Source organism: Erinaceus europaeus, chromosome 2 (assembly GCF_950295315.1).
Source record: "Erinaceus europaeus chromosome 2, mEriEur2.1, whole genome shotgun sequence".
Classification (NCBI taxonomy): Eukaryota; Metazoa; Chordata; class Mammalia; order Eulipotyphla; family Erinaceidae; genus Erinaceus; species Erinaceus europaeus.
The window spans coordinates 159,878,483-159,896,006 of NC_080163.1; the positions used below are offsets into that span (position 1 = coordinate 159,878,483).

The following is a 17,524-nucleotide window of genomic DNA, read 5'->3' on the forward strand; positions in this document are numbered from 1 at the left end:
AGACTCTTCAGGCCACATAACTCCTAGTGGCTTCAGCCAGTGGGGGCTCAATAAGATCCAGCAAGGGCAGGATCTGAATATTCCTGGGCTGGCCATTCCTCATAAGCTGGCTGTATGTTTCCAGTCAGGGTCAAGGCTTTTTCTGGTGTGCTGCCCCGTCCCTTGTGCTGAGGGCGACAACTCTCCTATTCACACCAGAGTTAACCTTGGAGTCCCCACTCCTAGAGACATTGCCCACACTTTTAGGTATCGGTCCCCCTCCCTTTCTGTTGCTGTGTGGTGCTCCTGTGAGAACCCAGAGCCCTGCACATGCATAATCCTGCTAAGTGGCTTCCCTAGCCCCAACAACTTTTATTGCCACCAGGGTTATTTCTGGAGTTCGGTGTCTGCATGATGAATCTACCACTCCTGAGAGCCATTTTTTCCCTTTTTAAAGAAAACAAAACCAAAAAAAGGGCTGTTAGGACGGAGAGAAATTGAGGAAATTGAGAGGGGAGAGTGAAATAGACAGGGCTGGTTGAGGGATTGGGGAGAAAGCCAGCAGAGCACTTCACCATCCATGGAGTTTTCCCCAGGTGTCACCATGTCATGCAGGCTTCAAGCTCAGGATCTCATGCACAGCAAGAGTGAACCATTACTATGCTCCTCTCCCCCCCCCCCACGCACCCACTCTTTTAAAAAAGTGACTTTTTTTAAGCAGCAAGGAAAACAGTTCAGTGGTCCGGGAGGTGGCTCAGTGGATAAAGCACTGGATTCTCAAGCATGAGGTTCTGAGTTCTATCCCCAGCAGCACATGTACCAGAGTGATGTCTGGTTCTTTCTCTCTCTCCTCCTATCTTTCTCATTAATAAAAAAATAAAATATTTTTTTAAAAAAAGGAAACCAGTTCAATAGGAAAAAAGACTTGCATAGCTGAGGTTTTGGGGCTGATTCCCAGTGCTGCATGTTCGACAGTGGTGCTCCAGCTTCCCTCACTTTCTCATGGGAAATTCTCTTTTGGTCTCATATGAAATTAATAAAATAGATCTAGGGGACTAGTATATCCTGTGGAGTGCACAGTTTGCAGGATCCAGGCTCAAGCCCCCAGTTCCCACCTGCAGGGAAGTTTCTTGAGTAGTGAAGCAGTGCTGCAGGTCTGTCTTTCCCCCTCCCTCCGACCCCCCCAAAAAAGTGTGGTTAGGAGCAGTAGTTCACATGTAAGCACTGAGCTCTGGCAATAATCCCAGTGACAAAGGGGAAAAATAATTTAGCTTGTGAGAGGCCGGAGCACTGCTCAGTTATACATGGTGACAGGGACGGAGCCCTGACCTCACACACACAAAGCAAGGGCTCTTCCTGCCAAGCCACCTCTTTAGCACCCTTTTTTTTTAAAAAAAAATTTATTGTTGCCCTTGTTGTTTTATTGTTGTAGCTATTATTGATGTCGTTGTTGTTGGATAGGACAGAGAGAAATGGAGAGAGGAGGGGAAGACAGAGAGGGGGAGAGAAAGACACCTGCAGACCTGCTTTACCGCTTGTGAAGCGAGTCTCCTGCAGGTGGAGAGCTGGGGGCTCGAACGGGGACCCTTGCTTAACCCGCTGTGTTACCGCCCTACTCCCCAGCACCCTCTTTATCAAGCTCCCCTCCAAGTCTCTGATCTGAACATGTCGTGTTTTTTACCAGGGTTCCCCCAGCAGTTAACAGTGGTCTTTCTCCTGCTTCTTTCAGACCCCTCTCCCCCAAAGAAAGGACCCTGACAAGAGGCCAGTGGCTACTGGCACCTGTGTTCCCAATGGGTGGCACAACGGGTCACATGTGGGTTCAGAAACATCTAAAGAAGCAATCCATTAATTTCTGCACACCAGAAAAGGTACCTGAGAGCGTATATTTATAGAAAGATATATAGAAAGAGACAGATGGCATCTAGCTATAGATACAGAAAGCTTTGTTAAAGAAGCACATAGGTATGAGTCTATTTGCTGATGGGAGAACATGAGGTTTCCACATCTTCGGTTGCAACCAACACCACACAATTGCCTGAGCTGGGAAACCATGCTTGTTTATATGGTTAGTTCCCTCTCCAGAGGTTTCCCAGATCAGAAGGCTGGTTTCAGGGGCTGCCTTTAAATATGTGTGTATATGTGTCTTTCTAAAGAAGAGAGGGGAGGGGAGAGGAGAAGTGCATTTGCTTGTTGGGCACAGAAGAAAAGATGGGCTTGGTTTGGGGCAGGGACGTGATTGCACTGGAAAAGGTGTAGAAAGATAACTCTAGAAAGGAGAGCTGAGTCAGGTTTCTAAGTTGGGACAGAAAAAACACAACAGCCAGGAAGATTGAACATCTGCAGTCTGCAGAAATCCCTTGGAGCACGTTATGACCATCAGTGGAGGGTGAAATAAAATCAGAATAATACTAAGAGGTAGCAGCTGTTTATCTTCTCGGAGATTTTCGAGGGTTTTTGGAAGCTGAGCCAGGTAAAGGGGATTCTCCAGGAAGGGGGGTGGGAATGGGCAGAGTTCTGGGCAGGGGCTCCCCAGAGAAGCCAAGATCACAAGATCACAGCCCGGAGGGGTGAGGGGCGGGGCAGGGAACCCAAGGAAGGGAGTCTCTGCTGGCTCCAGGCCACTTCCCAACCCAGAGTCATTTCTTGGGTGAAGTTACGCAGTTCCCACAACATATAAATAAAAGTTTAGTTCTGTGTTTCCATATATCTTCTACATGGAGGCTAGCTGAATATTAGTGGAGTAACAATAATTATTAATAACAATAATCATCATAATAACAATAATTAATAGAATAATAATGCCTTGGGTAGAGAGGGGAGGTGTGAGGCAGTGGGGGGGTGTCCTTCATATGGCTGGGCCTGGGAGTGGGGGGGGGGTTCTCTGGGTAGGGTGGGACTCTAGGTTTGGTAGAAGTGGTGGTAATGGTGGTGGTGTTCATGGTGGTGGTGGTGCTCGTGTCTCTGGACCGCCTGGCCGGCCTGGCTCTCGTACACCACCACGGCGGGAAGCTCCCTCACGTGGTCCCGCCCCAGCAAGGCGGCGCCCACGGCCAGGCGCGCCTGCAGCCCCCGGCAGCCCTGTGAGCTCTCCTTGGCGCGGTGCTTGTGCTTCTTGTGGCCGAGGGGCGCCAGTGTGGGGAGCAGGGCTGGGCTGGCTGCCATGTGGCCCGAGGGGGACACGGCGGCACCCCCGGGGGCTTTGCCTCTCGCCCCCCTGGACATGTGGGGCACGCCCTTGCCATGGGCCTTGGGAGACCTCACAAAGTGCTTGCTCCCCTCCTGAGTGCCCCGGAGGTGCTGCTGGACCTCCGAGGAGACCTTGGCGAACGCGGGGTCGGGGTGGAAGGAGCCGGGCTCTGCGCCTTGCGACTTTCGGTGTGGGGCATGCATGGCTTCCGGCTCGTGGGAGCGGGACCGAGTCGGGTTGCAGGGGCGAGGGGGCAGTTCCGACTTCTGGGCCACCAACGACGGGGAGCCTAGGAATAACATGCTGAATTGAGTACTGGCAGCGAGCTGGTGTTGCCAGGGGGCCCAGAAATCTATCCCACCTCCCAACACACACACACACACACACTGTCTTAGAGGAACACACACACACACACACACACACACACACACACACACACACACACACACTGTCTTGGAGGAACACACACACACATGTTGTATGCTTTACATTGGGTTCTAGTTCTCCCCCGCCAAGAGAATTAGATCAGTCCAGTTAGTTTCGCGGGCCTGCTTGGCCCCGCCCAGAAGGAACCCCGCCAGAGTTCCAGAGTTACAGAGTAAGAGAGAGAGAGTTCCTGAGTTCGAGAGTTGGAGAGTGACAGAGTTAGAGAGTCCCAGAGTTGGAGGGTTCCTGAGTTTGAGAGTAAGAGAGAGTGCTTGTGCCGCCGCAAAGAGACAGCAGAGTTCTGTTTGGTGATTAGTTTGTCTTAGTTTATGAATCGTTGTTCCTGAATAAAGAAATACAGCTTCCCTGCCCAGCCGTGTGTCTGGTCGTCTCTGTTACCCGCCCGTGAAGCTAGCCCGGCTGGCAAGAGCCTACGAAATTTTAACAACACACACACACTGTCTTGGAGGAACACACACATACACAAACACTGTCTTGGAGGAACCCTCTCTGGAATGCAACTCTGCCACCTGCCAACTGGAAAGAACTATGTCTCTGCTAGGTCTCTAATAATGTCGAGAAAGAGGGAGAGCACAAAGAGACAAAGACACTTATAACTGAGGTCAAAGGGGCAATAGAGGGGCCTCTGTTATCCCCTAAGTTAAAGAGGCAACCCACCGAGGAATGAGGTGTAGGAGGGAGTAAGGGAGCAGGATGCTGGAGGGAATGAAATCACATGAGCTGCGTCTTCATTTATCTCAGTCAAAATGTCAAGAGCCGATACAGACAGCAGCATTTTGCTAGATGGAGAGACGACAGAAAAAGAGCATCTGGGGCTTGGGTTTTCATTGTATTTCAGTCCCGTGGGTACAATTTGGTTTTGTTCAACTTTGTACACATATTACTTTAGATTTATTTTCATTAATACTATTGTCATTGCTGGGACTTCAGCACTACAAGATGACTTCTTTGGATAGATAGAAAGAGAGATAAAGACAGAGAGAGACGGATTTAGTAGAAGAGAGAGAAGACACAGCAGTATCAAAGTTTTCTCCAATGTAGTGGAGGCCAGTCTAAAGCCTGGGTCCTGTACGTGGCAAAGCAGGTGCATTATCCAGGTGAGCTATTTTGAAGGCCTACTAAAAATGTTTTTAGTCTGACCAGTAAGAGCTCTACCTTCTCCAGCCTGGGGGGTACAGAGATTATCTCCTGCCTGGCCTGTATTTCCAGCCTGCCTTGCCTCCTAGTGTGTGTGTGTCCACATACACACACACACACACACATACACACACACAAACACACACACACTCCCCTGTTCCAGAGGCAGGAGCTTCCTTACCAGGCCCAAACTGGGATGTGTAGTTCTCTATCCCAGCGAGGTCTAAGTAGTGGTTTCTCCTCTCGATGTTCTCATCCACACAGTGGTGGTAGCAGCCTGACTGCTCCAGGCGGCTGTCACCCTGGAACCTACAATGGAGAAGCAGGTGAGTAAGGAAGCCCTGGACCACTGGTGAATCTTCTGAGTCATGGCAGGGAGTGGTGTCTCAGTCTTGTCCCCTGTCAGCCTCTGTAAGTCCTTCTGAGAGTGTTGGTATGCTTCTGGATTCTGCTTGTGAAGCCTTCTGTTTTTTATCATCACATTGGATTTGCTTGTGTTGCTTGCTATGTGTTCTATTTGCACATCCACTGTTGGCTGGGCACCCTCTGCCTCTGGGATATTGGTTTGGTCCCCCCCCCACATTTGGTTTAGTCATCTCTGGTTCAAGTATCTTTCTTCTCCCCGCCCCCATCCTACGTATTTTTCCTTGGTTCCTGACTGTTCCACAGGAGGAGAGAGAGGCAGGACAGAATTGCGTTGTGATAAGAAGAGATTAGTTTGTTGTACTGCATCTCCACTCATCAATAAAGAAATACTGCTATCCACTCAGCCATGAGTCGCTGGTCATCTCTGTCTCCCAACCACGAAGCTAGCTCAGCCTGGACCGACATGGGAGGACCAGATGGTGATGGTTCTTTGAACACACCCATAGGACATGTTAAAACTTAAAGATGGGCCTCAGGGGTCGGGCAGTAGCTCAGTGGGTTAAGCACATGGTGCGAAGTGCAAGGACCAGCATAAGGCTTTCAGTTTAAGCCCCCAGCTCCTCACCTGCGGGGTGGGTGGGGGGGTGGGGGGTTCCCTTCACAAGCAGAGAAGCAGATCTATAGGTATTTATCTTTCTCTCCCCCTCTCTGTTTTCCCCATCTCTCATTTCTCTCTGTCCCATCCAACAATGATGACATCAAATAACAACACAGTAATAACTATAACAACAATATATATTAAAAAAAAAAACAAGGGCAACAAAAGGTGGGGGGGAAGATGGGCCTAAAGTCAGACTTCAAATCCTGTGTGTCCACTGTGGGCAGGTGCTCTAACTCCTTGAGCTTTGCACTTTTTTTTTTTATTGTAAGTTTTTGGAGATTAGGATCTTTGACCTTGCCCTCTGCCATCACTGTCCCCTGTAGATAGCATAGACTGGAGCTTCCTGCTCAGAATTCCTCTGATGCAGGTATCCAAGCTCAGGCATCATGGGCTGCTCCCTCCCACCCAGGCCCATCATGATACCTGAGGGGGGCTCGCTGCTTCTTCTCCCAGCTGCGCAACTCCTCCGTGGGTTTGGTGTCTGCTCTGGGCCTCATGCTCTGCAGGTCTGAGCCCCACCCAAGAAACAGCCAAGTGAGCGGCTTGCTCTCGGTGCTGTGAGCTGCCTGCCTGGCATGTAGCCCATAGAAGTTTTTCTAAGGCAGGACTACCAGTCTCAAAGCTGCCTGTCCCACTTGCCTCCTCCCCCAGGCTCCCAAATGGGTCTTCGGGCCCTGCCCTCCCATCACCAGCCCAAAGCAGCCAAGATGACAATGACCTGCTGCACCCATGTTCACCTCTGGGGCCCCCATGGCTCACTCAGGACCTTTCTTCATTCAGGGGTCCCTTCCCTATTCTCCCCTCTTCATCTCCCACCTCAAGGAGCAATCTGGTGGTCAGGGCAGTCCTCCCAGCCCTCACCGGGATGGTTGAGCAGGATGTTTTTCTTGCTCTGGCTCCCATCAGGGGCCACGGTGAGCTTCACCCGTAGGGTTTTGCTGGATGTCGGAGAGTGGTTGACGGAGGAGTCCACTACCTCGTAGATAGTGTGCAGCAGGCTGGTGATGTCCTAGATGGGGGGCAAGCAGAGACCCATGTGGGGGCTTCAGGCATTTCACATTCAAAAACAGGAACCAGACTGGGGATGTGGCTCAGAGGTACAGCACAAGGCTGGTGTGTCTGAGGTGCCAGGTTCTAGCCCTGGCAGCCTGATGCCAGCTGAGTGATGTTCAGGTCTCTTTTTTATAAAAATAGTAAAGGGGCCAGGCCAGTGGTGCACTGGTTAAACACTCACATTGCAGTAAAAAAGGACCCAGGTTCAAGCCCCCGGTCCCCACCTATAGAGAGGAAGCTTCACAAGTGGTGAAGCAGGGCTGCAGGTGTTTCTCTGTCTCTTTCCCTCTCTATCCTCCCCCTCCCCTCTCAATTTCTCGGTCTCTATTCAATAGTAAATACAAAAATAAAATAAAATTCATAAGAATAAATAAATGGATGATTTTTTTTTTTAAGTAAATCAGGGAGGACTGGGTAGTGGGGCACCTGATTAAGTGCCCACGTCACTACGTCAACACCCAGTTCGAGCCCCTAGTCCTGGAATGCAGGGGAGCTACATGAACAGTGAAGCAGTGTTGTAGGCGTCTCACCTTCTCTCCCCCTCCTTCTCAACTCCTCTCTGTCTTATAAAAAACCTAAATGAAGGAAAGAATGAAAGAAGGAAGGCAGGAAGCAAGCCACCAGGAGAGGTGGATTAGTCATGTAAGCATCACGTCCAGTGATAACCAGTGGCAATAACGACAAGCAAACAAGCAAATAAAAAGTAAAGCAGGAACCAGGCTTGGTGAATCCCAAATGCCAGTTTGGTTCTCTTACAATGCAGAGTAGGATTGAAGATGATCGCTTGGGAGCAGATCTGAGGAAGTGGCAGAGAACAGGGCCAGTGAACTGAATGAGGCTGCCTGACCACAGACAAGTAGGCTCGGTCCCACTGGAGACTCACAAGCCATGTGGTACCTGCCTTGGAAAACTCATTTCTTGGGGTTGGGCAGTAGTACAGCATGCACACGGACCCATGTTCAAGCCCCTGGTCCCCACCTGCAGAGGAGAATCATCACAACGACTGAAACAGTGTTGCAGGTGTCTCTCTCCCTCTCTATCTCTCCCTTCCTTCTCAAATTCTCTCTGTTCTACCAAATAAAAGGGGAAAAATAAAAAGGAAAAATAGATGCCAGGAGTGGTGGCTTCATCATGCAGGCACCAGCAATAACCCTGGAAGCAGTAAAAATAAAAAAAGAAGCCTGCAGAGAAGGCAGATTACCTCTGCCTGACATCTGAGAAAACTTGAGGTCTACCACCAACGCCCCTCCATCCCCAAGCTTCATATACAGGGTCTGGAACCATTATGTGTGAGTCCAGGCCTTCCCCCTGATTCAGCGTCTAGGACATGCATGCCTTTGGCAATCTCAGCTGGAAAAACCAGGCCTGGTGGCCACACAGGAGAAGGTGCCTGAGGACATGTACAGCAGCCTGGGTGCTGAGAGATGAGCAGGTACTTTCTTCTGAGCTGGGCAGCAAGCCCAGAGGCCAAGGATGGGCTACAGTGGCAGTGAGGAGGGCGCCACCTGCCCTGGCACACAGGGATGGGTATACTGGCGGCCAGCAAGTGAGGGGGAAAACAGTATTTATAGCCCTGCTGAAGTGGTGGCTTTGGACTAAAAATAGAGCAGGGGAAACCCCAGGCAGGGGCCTCCCTGGCCTGGAAGCTGGCCTCGTTCATCTGTAGGGCAAAGACAGGCTCCAGTGAACCTCATCTCTGGCGTTGGGTAGGGACACCTTTGTGGGGAAGCCCCTTATGTTGCTGTTCCAATCACTGCCAAGCACAAAGGATTCTGGGATAGTCAGAGAGTGGCATCTGCCCATGGGTTTGTGCAGGACCTCTAAGATGGGGGCAAACCCTCACAGGGTCAGAACAGGAGCCCCCCAGTGTGTGTGTGTGTGTGTGTGTGTGTGTGTGTGTGTGTGTGTGTAATGGTGGAAGAGGGGACGACCAGTGCTCCTTACTCTGAAAAATCAACTACCCTTGTATAAAGCATGGCAGCTTAAGGGAGGCTGGGGTTTCCCCACTCCTGCAGGGTTCTGAAGCAGGAAGGGTCCCTACTACTTTCCAGGTACCCAGGATCCTCTGGGGCTTTGCCTGCTTAGAATCCACCACCCCACACATTAACAACAGTACTTTGATCTTAACAATCATCCTTCACATGCGTGGGAGATTGCTTCCTGGAGGCCAACACCTATGCTCAAGCCCCATATAGAAAATGGTGCAGTGTTTGCGTTCACCTACCCACCACCTTCTTTCAGGATTTAAATCAGCTCTTGATTCACAGCCTGGGAGATAGATGGTGCAGTGGATAAAGTGCTGGATTCTTCTCTTTTTAAAAAATATTTATTTATTTATTCCCTTTTGTTGTCCTTGTTTTATCGTGTAGTTATTATTGTTGTCATCATTGGTGGATAGGACAGAGAGAAATGGAGAGAGAAGGGGGAAGGCAGCAAGGGGGAAAGAAAGACAGACACCTGCAGACCTGCTTCACTGCTTGTGAAGTGACTCATCTGCAAGTGGGGAGCCGGGGGCTCAAACCGGGATCCTTACGCCGGTCCTTGTGCTTTGCGACACGTGTGCTTAACCTGCTGCACTACCACCGGACTCCCAAAGCACTGGATCCTTAAGCACAAGGACCTGAGTTAGATCTTAGTATCACATGTGCCAGAGTCATACTTTGTTCTCTCTTTCTCTGTCTCTTATTCAAAAAATAAACAGGCCCCGATGAAAATCATCTGGAGCTGGTGAAATAGCTCACTTGGATAGTGTGCTGCTTTGTCATGCTTTGCACAACCCAGGTTTGAGCCTAGGCCTAAATGTGATGGCACTGAAGGAAGCTTTGGTGCTGTGGTTCCCTACCCTCCACCCCCCAAAAACAAAGCTAGCTAGCTTGCTTGCTTCCTTTCTTTAAAAATATTTTATTCATTTTAATGAGAGAGATACAGAGGGAAGGACCGCAACACTGCTCAACTCTGGCGTATGGTGATGCTGGGGATTGGACCTGGGACCTTTGGGGCCTCAAGAATGAAAGTCATTTGGCATAACCATTATGTTGTTCCCCAGCACATGGTGCTGTGGTTTCTTTGACTTTCTCTCTGCCTCTCTGTCTCTATCTTTATCTAAAACATAGTATATCTATATTACTCCTGATACCTAACACAGTAAAGACTATGTAAGTAGCTGGTGTGCTGTATTGTGTAAGAAATAACAGCAAGAAGTCTGTCTACAGTCACCAGAGATTTGACAGATCTCATTACACATTGGGCACCTTCCAGCTACAGTTGGACGAATCCATGTATGTGGAACCAGGACTATGAAGAGTTGACTGTCTTTGGTGAGCCACAGCCACTCTGCCCACTTTCAGTCTATGTGGCTCACATATCAAACAAATTTCTACTGTACCAGCTCCAAAGTAAGCATATGACCCACAAATGACCATTTAAAGCACCATAAAACCCAAGGCAAACATGACTGGTTCTAGAATTAGGGACACAGCAGTAAAATGGAGGAAGTCCCAGGTTCGATCTCCAACACCACCATCTGCAGAGCTGAGCAGCACTCTGGTCTCAGTCTCTCTCTCTCTGAGATACATAAATCTTCCTAGTAAGTGGTTGCTCTACCAGTAAACTCCAGGTTTTAAACATCAAGGGCTGGGGAGACAGCATAATGGTTATGCAAAAGACTCTCATGCCTGAGACTCTGAGGTTCCAGGATCAATCCCCCCAGCATGACCATAAGCCACAGGCAAGAGGGGCTCTGGAGTGAGTGTCTGTCTGTCTGTCTGTCTGTCTATCTATCTATCTATCTATCTATCTATCTATCATTAAATTAAAATAGATAAAATATTAACACAAAAATAAATAAAGGTTGAGAGCTACCCCTCAGCTGTACCTTTCTCTGCAGTTCTAAGGGCTGCAAACTGTGTGACCTTCTGTAAGTTTCCCTGGACTCACCAGTCAGTCTCTGGCACCATTCTATTTATTCCTTTCATTGGACACACCACAGCCTGCAATTATCCCATAATAGTCTGGAGCCAATCTCCCTCATCAGACTGTCCAAGTCACAAGGCAAGGTGTGGTCTAGCTGTTCCCCACTGCATCTTGGCACCTGATGCATGTGAGGTGCACACAGTAGGTGCTTAGTGTACAGACTCGAGCATGAAGAATGAGTGAGGGGAACCCTGGGAAGACAGGTGCAGGAGGAGAACTGAGGGGAGACAGATACACAGTGAACAGAGCCATTAGATGTGGGGTTATGCATTCCTGTATGGATGGAAAGAGGCACTGCCTGGCCTCTGTGTCCCCACCCAGCCCAGTTCCTGGACCAGCCAGTCAAGGTGGCCCCAGCCCACCTATCCCAAAGCTCTGAGATCAAAAAGACAAGGATGCAGGACAGGACTCTGATGGAGTGTAGGCTCTTCCTCTGAGAGGCCCCAGGATTCTGTGCCTGGAAGACTTCTCTGTCCACTCCCAGAAACCCCCAGCAGCCTTTCCAGCCTGCCTTCAGCAGCAGCAGAAAGAACCCCAGGGGAAAGGGCTGCAGTGGTGGCACAGGAAGGCTGTCCGGCTCCCAGGTAGGTGCACTCACCTCTCGGGTAACCTTGCCGTTGTTGTCAAAGTCATACAGGGTAAAGGTCCACTCCTGCCGGCTGTCTTCCTCCACGGACACGTCACACTGTAGCTCCTGGACACAGACAAAAACACACAGGTGTGGCTGGGAGTCAGGTCCCAGGGATGCCACCTCCCTGATGCCCTGCCCTGACCCTGTGGTCAGAAAGAGCATGAGACCAGTACTTGGTGGACCCAGAAGAGAACAGTCAGGGGAGGCTTTGGCTAGGGACAGCCTGAGAGGGAGGCAGCCCAGGGTCTCCAATGACAAAGAAACATAATGAGGGCACCTTGGGGGGAGACTCTGGGGGAGCCTGAGCCTGGATACAGAGCTAGAGGCCACCAGTAGACGCAGGAAACAGGAAGTTGAGAAGTCAAGGTGGGGCACCCAGAGTGGCTACCAATAGATGAGCAGGCAGAGTTCTGGAGTCAGTCCAGGTATGACCCAAATTTGGTGTCCACAGCTGTGTGACCACATATATGTCTTCCCTTTGCCTCAGTTTCCCTTTACACAAGCTACAGCACTCAATAGCATTGATCTCATATGGTTGTTGGGGGCATGGATGCCTGCCTTGGGTCCTTTCTATGCTCCTGGGCAGAACTTGCAACTGTGGTGTTCAGTTACTGTTCACCCACCCCCCAGTGTCCAGATGTGGCCCAGGGTAGCCCTGGAAGACCTAGGGGAACCAGAGGTGGGGCCAGCTAGTGGGTGGCTCTTCCCAGCCATGGGGGATGGGGTGGGTGCTAATCCCTGACTGCCCTGGCAGTGAACTGTTCATCAAACCTCTATTAATATTTATTTAAGGGAGTCGGGCAGTAGCGCAGCTGGTTAAGCGTATGTGGTGCCAAGCACAAGGACCAGCGTAAGGATCCCAGTTCGAGCCCCCGGCTCCCCACCTGCAGGTCTGCAGGTGTCTATCTTTCTCTCCCCCTCTCTCCATTTCTCTCTGTCCTATCCAACAACAATGACATTAACCATACCAATAACCACAACAAGGCTACAACAACAAGGGCAACAAAAGGGGGAACAAATGGCTTCCAGGAGCAGTGGATTCATGATGCAGGCACTGAGCCCCAGCAATAACCCTGGAGGCAAAAAATTAAAAAATATATTTAGGTTCACTGGTCCTGAATTTACTCTATAACAGATTATTCATGATCTTTACATGAATAAATATAAAATCACTGACTTTTGTGTGGTTATCTCAAATAGATTAGTGCTATGGTTCCTGATGTGAATTATTGCTGCTGAGCAATAAACTGATCTGAATTAAAACAAATTATTTAAAAAAAAAACTGTTGGTGGCCTGGAAGGTGGAGCAGTAGATAAAGCACTGGACTCTCAAGCATGAGGTCCCAAGTTCAATCCCTGGCAGCACATGTACCAGAGTGATGTCTGGTTTGCTCTCTCTCTCTTCCTGTCTTTCTCATTAATAAATAAATAGTCTGTAAAAATTTAAAAAAATAAATTTATTGGATAGAAACAAGGAAAAATTGAGAGGGAAAAGGAGAATAGAAAGGGGGGGGGAGAGAGAGACAGATCTGCAATACTGCTTCATTGCTCATAAAGCTTCCCCCCAGCTGGGAGTATGGATTGACCTGCCAACACCCATGTCCAGCAGAAAAGCAATCACAGAAGCCAGAACTCCCACCTTATGTACCCTGAAAAGAATTTTGGTCTATACTCCCAGAGGGGGTGAAGTGAAAGGGGGAGATGACCTCCAGGTTCTGAGCTCCAACTCCATCAGGACCAGATTATATTGGAAGCAGATTATAGGTGTGACTTTGTAAGGAATAGAAGATGGGACTATGGGAAAAAATGGAAAATATATATAAAGGCAAATAGTTATAGAAATAACAGTCAACCCATATTTGCAATTTTGGGAGAACTATTATAGCTTCCAATGGAGGGAATGGGGACACAGAATTCTGGTGATGGGAACGGTGTATAATTATACCCCTGTTATCTTATAATTTTGTAAATCATGATTAAGTCACTAATAAAATTAAAAAAATAATAATACCAAAAAAAAAAGCTTCCCCTCTGCAGGCAGGAACTGGGGGCTTGAACCCAGGCCCATGTGCATTCTAGCAGGTGCACTACCTTTCAAGCACCATCAGTCCTTTATCGGCTTCTTTCTGTCCCTGCTCCCTGAGACCCTCCCAAACCATGCCTTAGGGTCTCTAGGAGAGAGCTGGGGATGGGTGTGTGATGACAGACACAACAGTGACCCCTTGTCATGATCCCCAGGGACCTGGAGTTGGGAAGCAGCAGGGGCTCATCACTAGGTACCAGGCACCATGGAGGGCCTGCCTGTGGACCACCCAGACCCAGCTCTGGACAGGATGGACATTTGGAGAAAGAGCTTTCACAATCAGCCTTTAAGAGCCACAGAGTGCTATGAAAGCTGGAAAAGATGGTCCCTCAATCAGCAAAGCAGCTCACTTGGTTAGTGCGCTGCTTTCATGTGTGTGACCCAGGTCTGAGCTTGGCCACCACTGTGTTAGAGGAAGCCATGGTGCTGTGGTCTCTTTCAGTCTGTAGGCCTCTATCTAAAGAAATGAGAGAGAGAGAGAGAGAGAATACGGTACTGGTCCTCTGGGCTCTTGTTCTGCCTGTCTTCCTGCCACGCCCTGGCTGGCTGGACTTGAGGAAGGCTTGGCCATCCAGAGAGGCGGAGGGAGGTGCCTGGACTCTGCAGGGTGGCGGCAGTGTGCCCGAGCCAGCACTGTGTCCCTGCCTGAGGCAGTGGCTACGGCTCCAAGCCATTTCCCTGGAGCAGTTCTCGGGTGGCCCATGCTGAGTTCAAAGTCGGTCTTCCCTCAGTTGTGACATGCCCAACTGATGCCTGCCAAGTGCCGCTCTGCTCTCCAGGACCAGGGCCCTGTGGCCCAGCACACACACTGCACACACACACAAGTGAGCATCCCCACCCCCCATCCTTACCAGATTGCCTCTCCCTGACTCTCCGCTGGGTTCCTGAGACAGCTCAGGCTTGAAGTTCAGGTGCATCAGGGAATTAACCCTCTCTACCTCCCTGACCTTGGTCCTTTACATCTTGTGGCTCCCAGGCCCCAACATCAAAGGGAGTTCTCCACGTAAGCTCCCAGAGAAGCAAGACAGATGGGGCTGGATCTTCCCATTGCCACTGGGCTGGGTCAACTTTTGCCAGCCATCCCCAGAAAACCTGCTGGGATCTAAATGTGCTCCAGAAAGAAGCCAGTGGCCCAAATGTCCCTACTAGACTGTCAACCCCCGCCCCCCCCCCCACACACACACACACTGACTCCTGTACCCAGGGCCTTCTGTGATCTGTCTTACCTGCCTATTTCCTTGGTGTCTTTCCCACATGCCATCACCACACGTAGTTTGTTATTTCCACACGACAGCCTTGGCTCCTTCCAGCCTCTGGCCCTCTCATGCCAGTCCCACACCCAGGCTCATCCTCCCAACCGTTGTCCCTCCTCCAAGTACCACACAGGGTCTGCACAATGTCAAAGTGCCCTCACTCTGGCCTGTCCCCAGAGCATTAAGATCCCAGCCCATCCCTGGCTGGGCAGTTACTGTGTTGGGGTGACTCCTCTGGCCCCTCACCACACCCTGCTCTGGAAGGGTACAATTCATAGATAGGGTCCTGGGAACCAGTAGGTACCTGTTGGGCTGGGAAGGGGAGCACTTACTCTGTACGAACCCCCAAAACACACTTTCAAGGCATCAGCTTGCTATGCACACAGCATTCCCATGAGACAGGTCATGTTCCCATCCCTGTCACTGAAGAGGTGAGGGAGGCAGCCCCCAAGCCTCACAGCTACTCAACAGCATGGGCAGGATTTTAACCCCTGGCTGCATACCTCAGAACTCTGTCCTAATGGTTTCAGGAAGGAAAAAGGAAGGCAGGGTGGGGGTGGAGGAGAACAGAGAGAAACCCGGAGGTTCCATACACCCAGGCCTGGCTTTGCCCTCAGCTCCTAGCTCTGTAATCATGGGGGAGCTCAACTCACAGTTCAGGGGCAGGCAGGGTGGCTCTCAGCTCTCTGTGGGTATAACCCTATCTGTGTGTGAGTGTGAGTGTGAGTGTGGGTGTATCCATGTGCAAGTGTGATTGCCAGGGTTTCACTGCTCTAGGCCAACACCCACCCCACCTCCAGCCAGAAAGAGAGAGGGGGGGGAAGATAGATACCACAGCACCCACACTTCCCCCAGTGTGTGTGTGTGTGGGGGGGCTGGCTCAAACTTGGCTCATTGTTCGCATGATCAAGCAGGTGCACCATCCTGGTGAGCTATCCCACCTGCCCCAGCACATTCCTTTTGCTAAGGGGTCACATGGGGACAGAGTCAGGGGGGTCTGCCCAAGGTCTCCTGCCTCCTGGTCATCTGTCCCACCTAAGAACCCCTGTATGGTCCCCAGAACAGCCTCAGGAGTTGGAGAGGAAGGTTCCTCCAATGAGGACACTGAGGTCACAGGGGTGGTATCACACCGCCCAGGGCTGCCTCCCCGTCCACCCTCACACCTTTCCCAGACTACTGGACGACCTCTTCGTGCAGAACTGATTGGGGCAGGCAAAGGGGCTGCACCGGGAGCCCCAGAAATGGCAGGAGGAAGCTCCCACAAGGGGCCTCTGTCTATGCTGGCAGGGAGGGGTCACGTCTGCACAGGCTTCATCCCTCCCTCCTTGGGAAGCAGTATCAAGAAAGACAGTCCTTCGTCCTGGGGGCTTAGTGCACCAGGTTAAAAAAAAAAAAAAACTCACGTCAAATTTGAGCTGCTTCTTGGAGCCTGGGCAAGACTCGCTTGCCTTCTCCATCCTCTTCTCATCGCCACTGGCCAGTCCTTCTGTCTTCTCAGGCGGCAGAGCCACTGCAGAGGAGGCAAGAGAGCACATGTGAGCAGGTGTGTGTGTGTGTGTGTGTGTGTGTGTTTGTGTGTGTGTGTGTGTGTGTGTGTGTGTGTGTGTGTGTGTGTGTGAGGGGTCCCCAGTCCCTACTGAGCCCAGAGCTCAGGCTTGTCCTGGGCCTGTGTGGAGGATATCATTGCCAGAACTTTGCTGTTCAGGGTTGGCTGGGAGGAGAGGTCTGTATGGGAGCTGCCACTCAGGAGACCCCAGTGGGCCTCTAAGGCTTTGTTCTTGCTCCAACCCCTGACTCTGCAGCCCTCAGCTTCCCATGAAAGCACTGAGTGTGCAAAGCACTGATGGATTGGGGAGGGGGCATGCTTTGAAAATATTATTTATATATTTATTTATACTTATATTTATATTTTATATATATATATTCTTATTTATTTATAAATATTATTTATTTATATTTTTATATATTGTATAATAGATAGGATAGAGAGACATTGAGAGGGGAGGGAGAAAGAAAGAGACAAAGAGAGATTAAGAGATACGCAAAGCACTGCTTCACTGCTTATGAAGCTCTCCCCTTACAGGTGAAGAACAGGGGATTGAACCTGGGTCCTTGTGCATGGTAACAGGAGTGCTTTACTGGGTGAGCCACTCCCAGGCCCCATGGTGGATATTTCCACAGTCTCACCACTTCCTGTGCTAATGTCTAGATGCTGCCCGCCTGCCCAGCAGATGATGCCATGGTGGGTGGTCAGGAGCAGTGACAAGGGCAGAGCAGAGTGGCTGGTGTAGGGTATGTGTGCAGCACCCACCCACACCCATGCCCGAGCGCAATGGGGTCTTCAGCAACAAGTTCATTCAGGGAACCCTGCCCACTGCCAAAGCCCACAGGCCACAGGGACTCTGTGTCCTTCTGGAAGCAGAAGACAGTTGAGGGCAAACCTATGGCCTTGGGCTACTCTGTGCATGAACAGGAGTATAAGGCCGAGTGGCGAAGCACCCAGCTGAGCTGACCCAGTGCTGGGATATGGGCTGGAAGGCAGCCTAGGGAAGCAGCTTATGTCCCTGACCCAGAGCCCAGCCTGCAAGATTCCTTCAATGCTGACACATCTCACAAACCTCTCACTGCCTCTACCCACGAGCCTTTGTCTATGAGAGAGGAATCTGACATATTCAGTTGAGCGCACACGTCCCTATGTACAGAACCTACGTTCAAACCCCTGGCTGCCAATTGTTGGAGGGAAGGAGCTTCA

General features: G+C 50.5%; 1 protein-coding gene across 1 annotated transcript in view; it reads right to left on the reverse strand.

The window, feature by feature from the left end:
- Positions 1-1,851: 1,851 nt before the first annotated feature.
- The window catches only part of NKD1 (NKD inhibitor of WNT signaling pathway 1), a 104,938-nt gene continuing 89,265 nt past the window's right edge, over positions 1,852-17,524 (reverse strand). Inside the window, exons 5-10 of the mRNA XM_007538418.3 lie at positions 16,176-16,282; positions 11,404-11,499; positions 6,642-6,789; positions 6,204-6,288; positions 4,935-5,062; positions 1,852-3,458 (exon numbers count right to left, since the gene is read on the reverse strand). Of these exons, the coding sequence (XP_007538480.1) occupies positions 2,881-3,458; positions 4,935-5,062; positions 6,204-6,288; positions 6,642-6,789; positions 11,404-11,499; positions 16,176-16,282 (1,142 nt within the window). The 3' untranslated portion in view covers positions 1,852-2,880. The remainder of the gene's footprint in view (positions 3,459-4,934; positions 5,063-6,203; positions 6,289-6,641; positions 6,790-11,403; positions 11,500-16,175; positions 16,283-17,524) is intronic.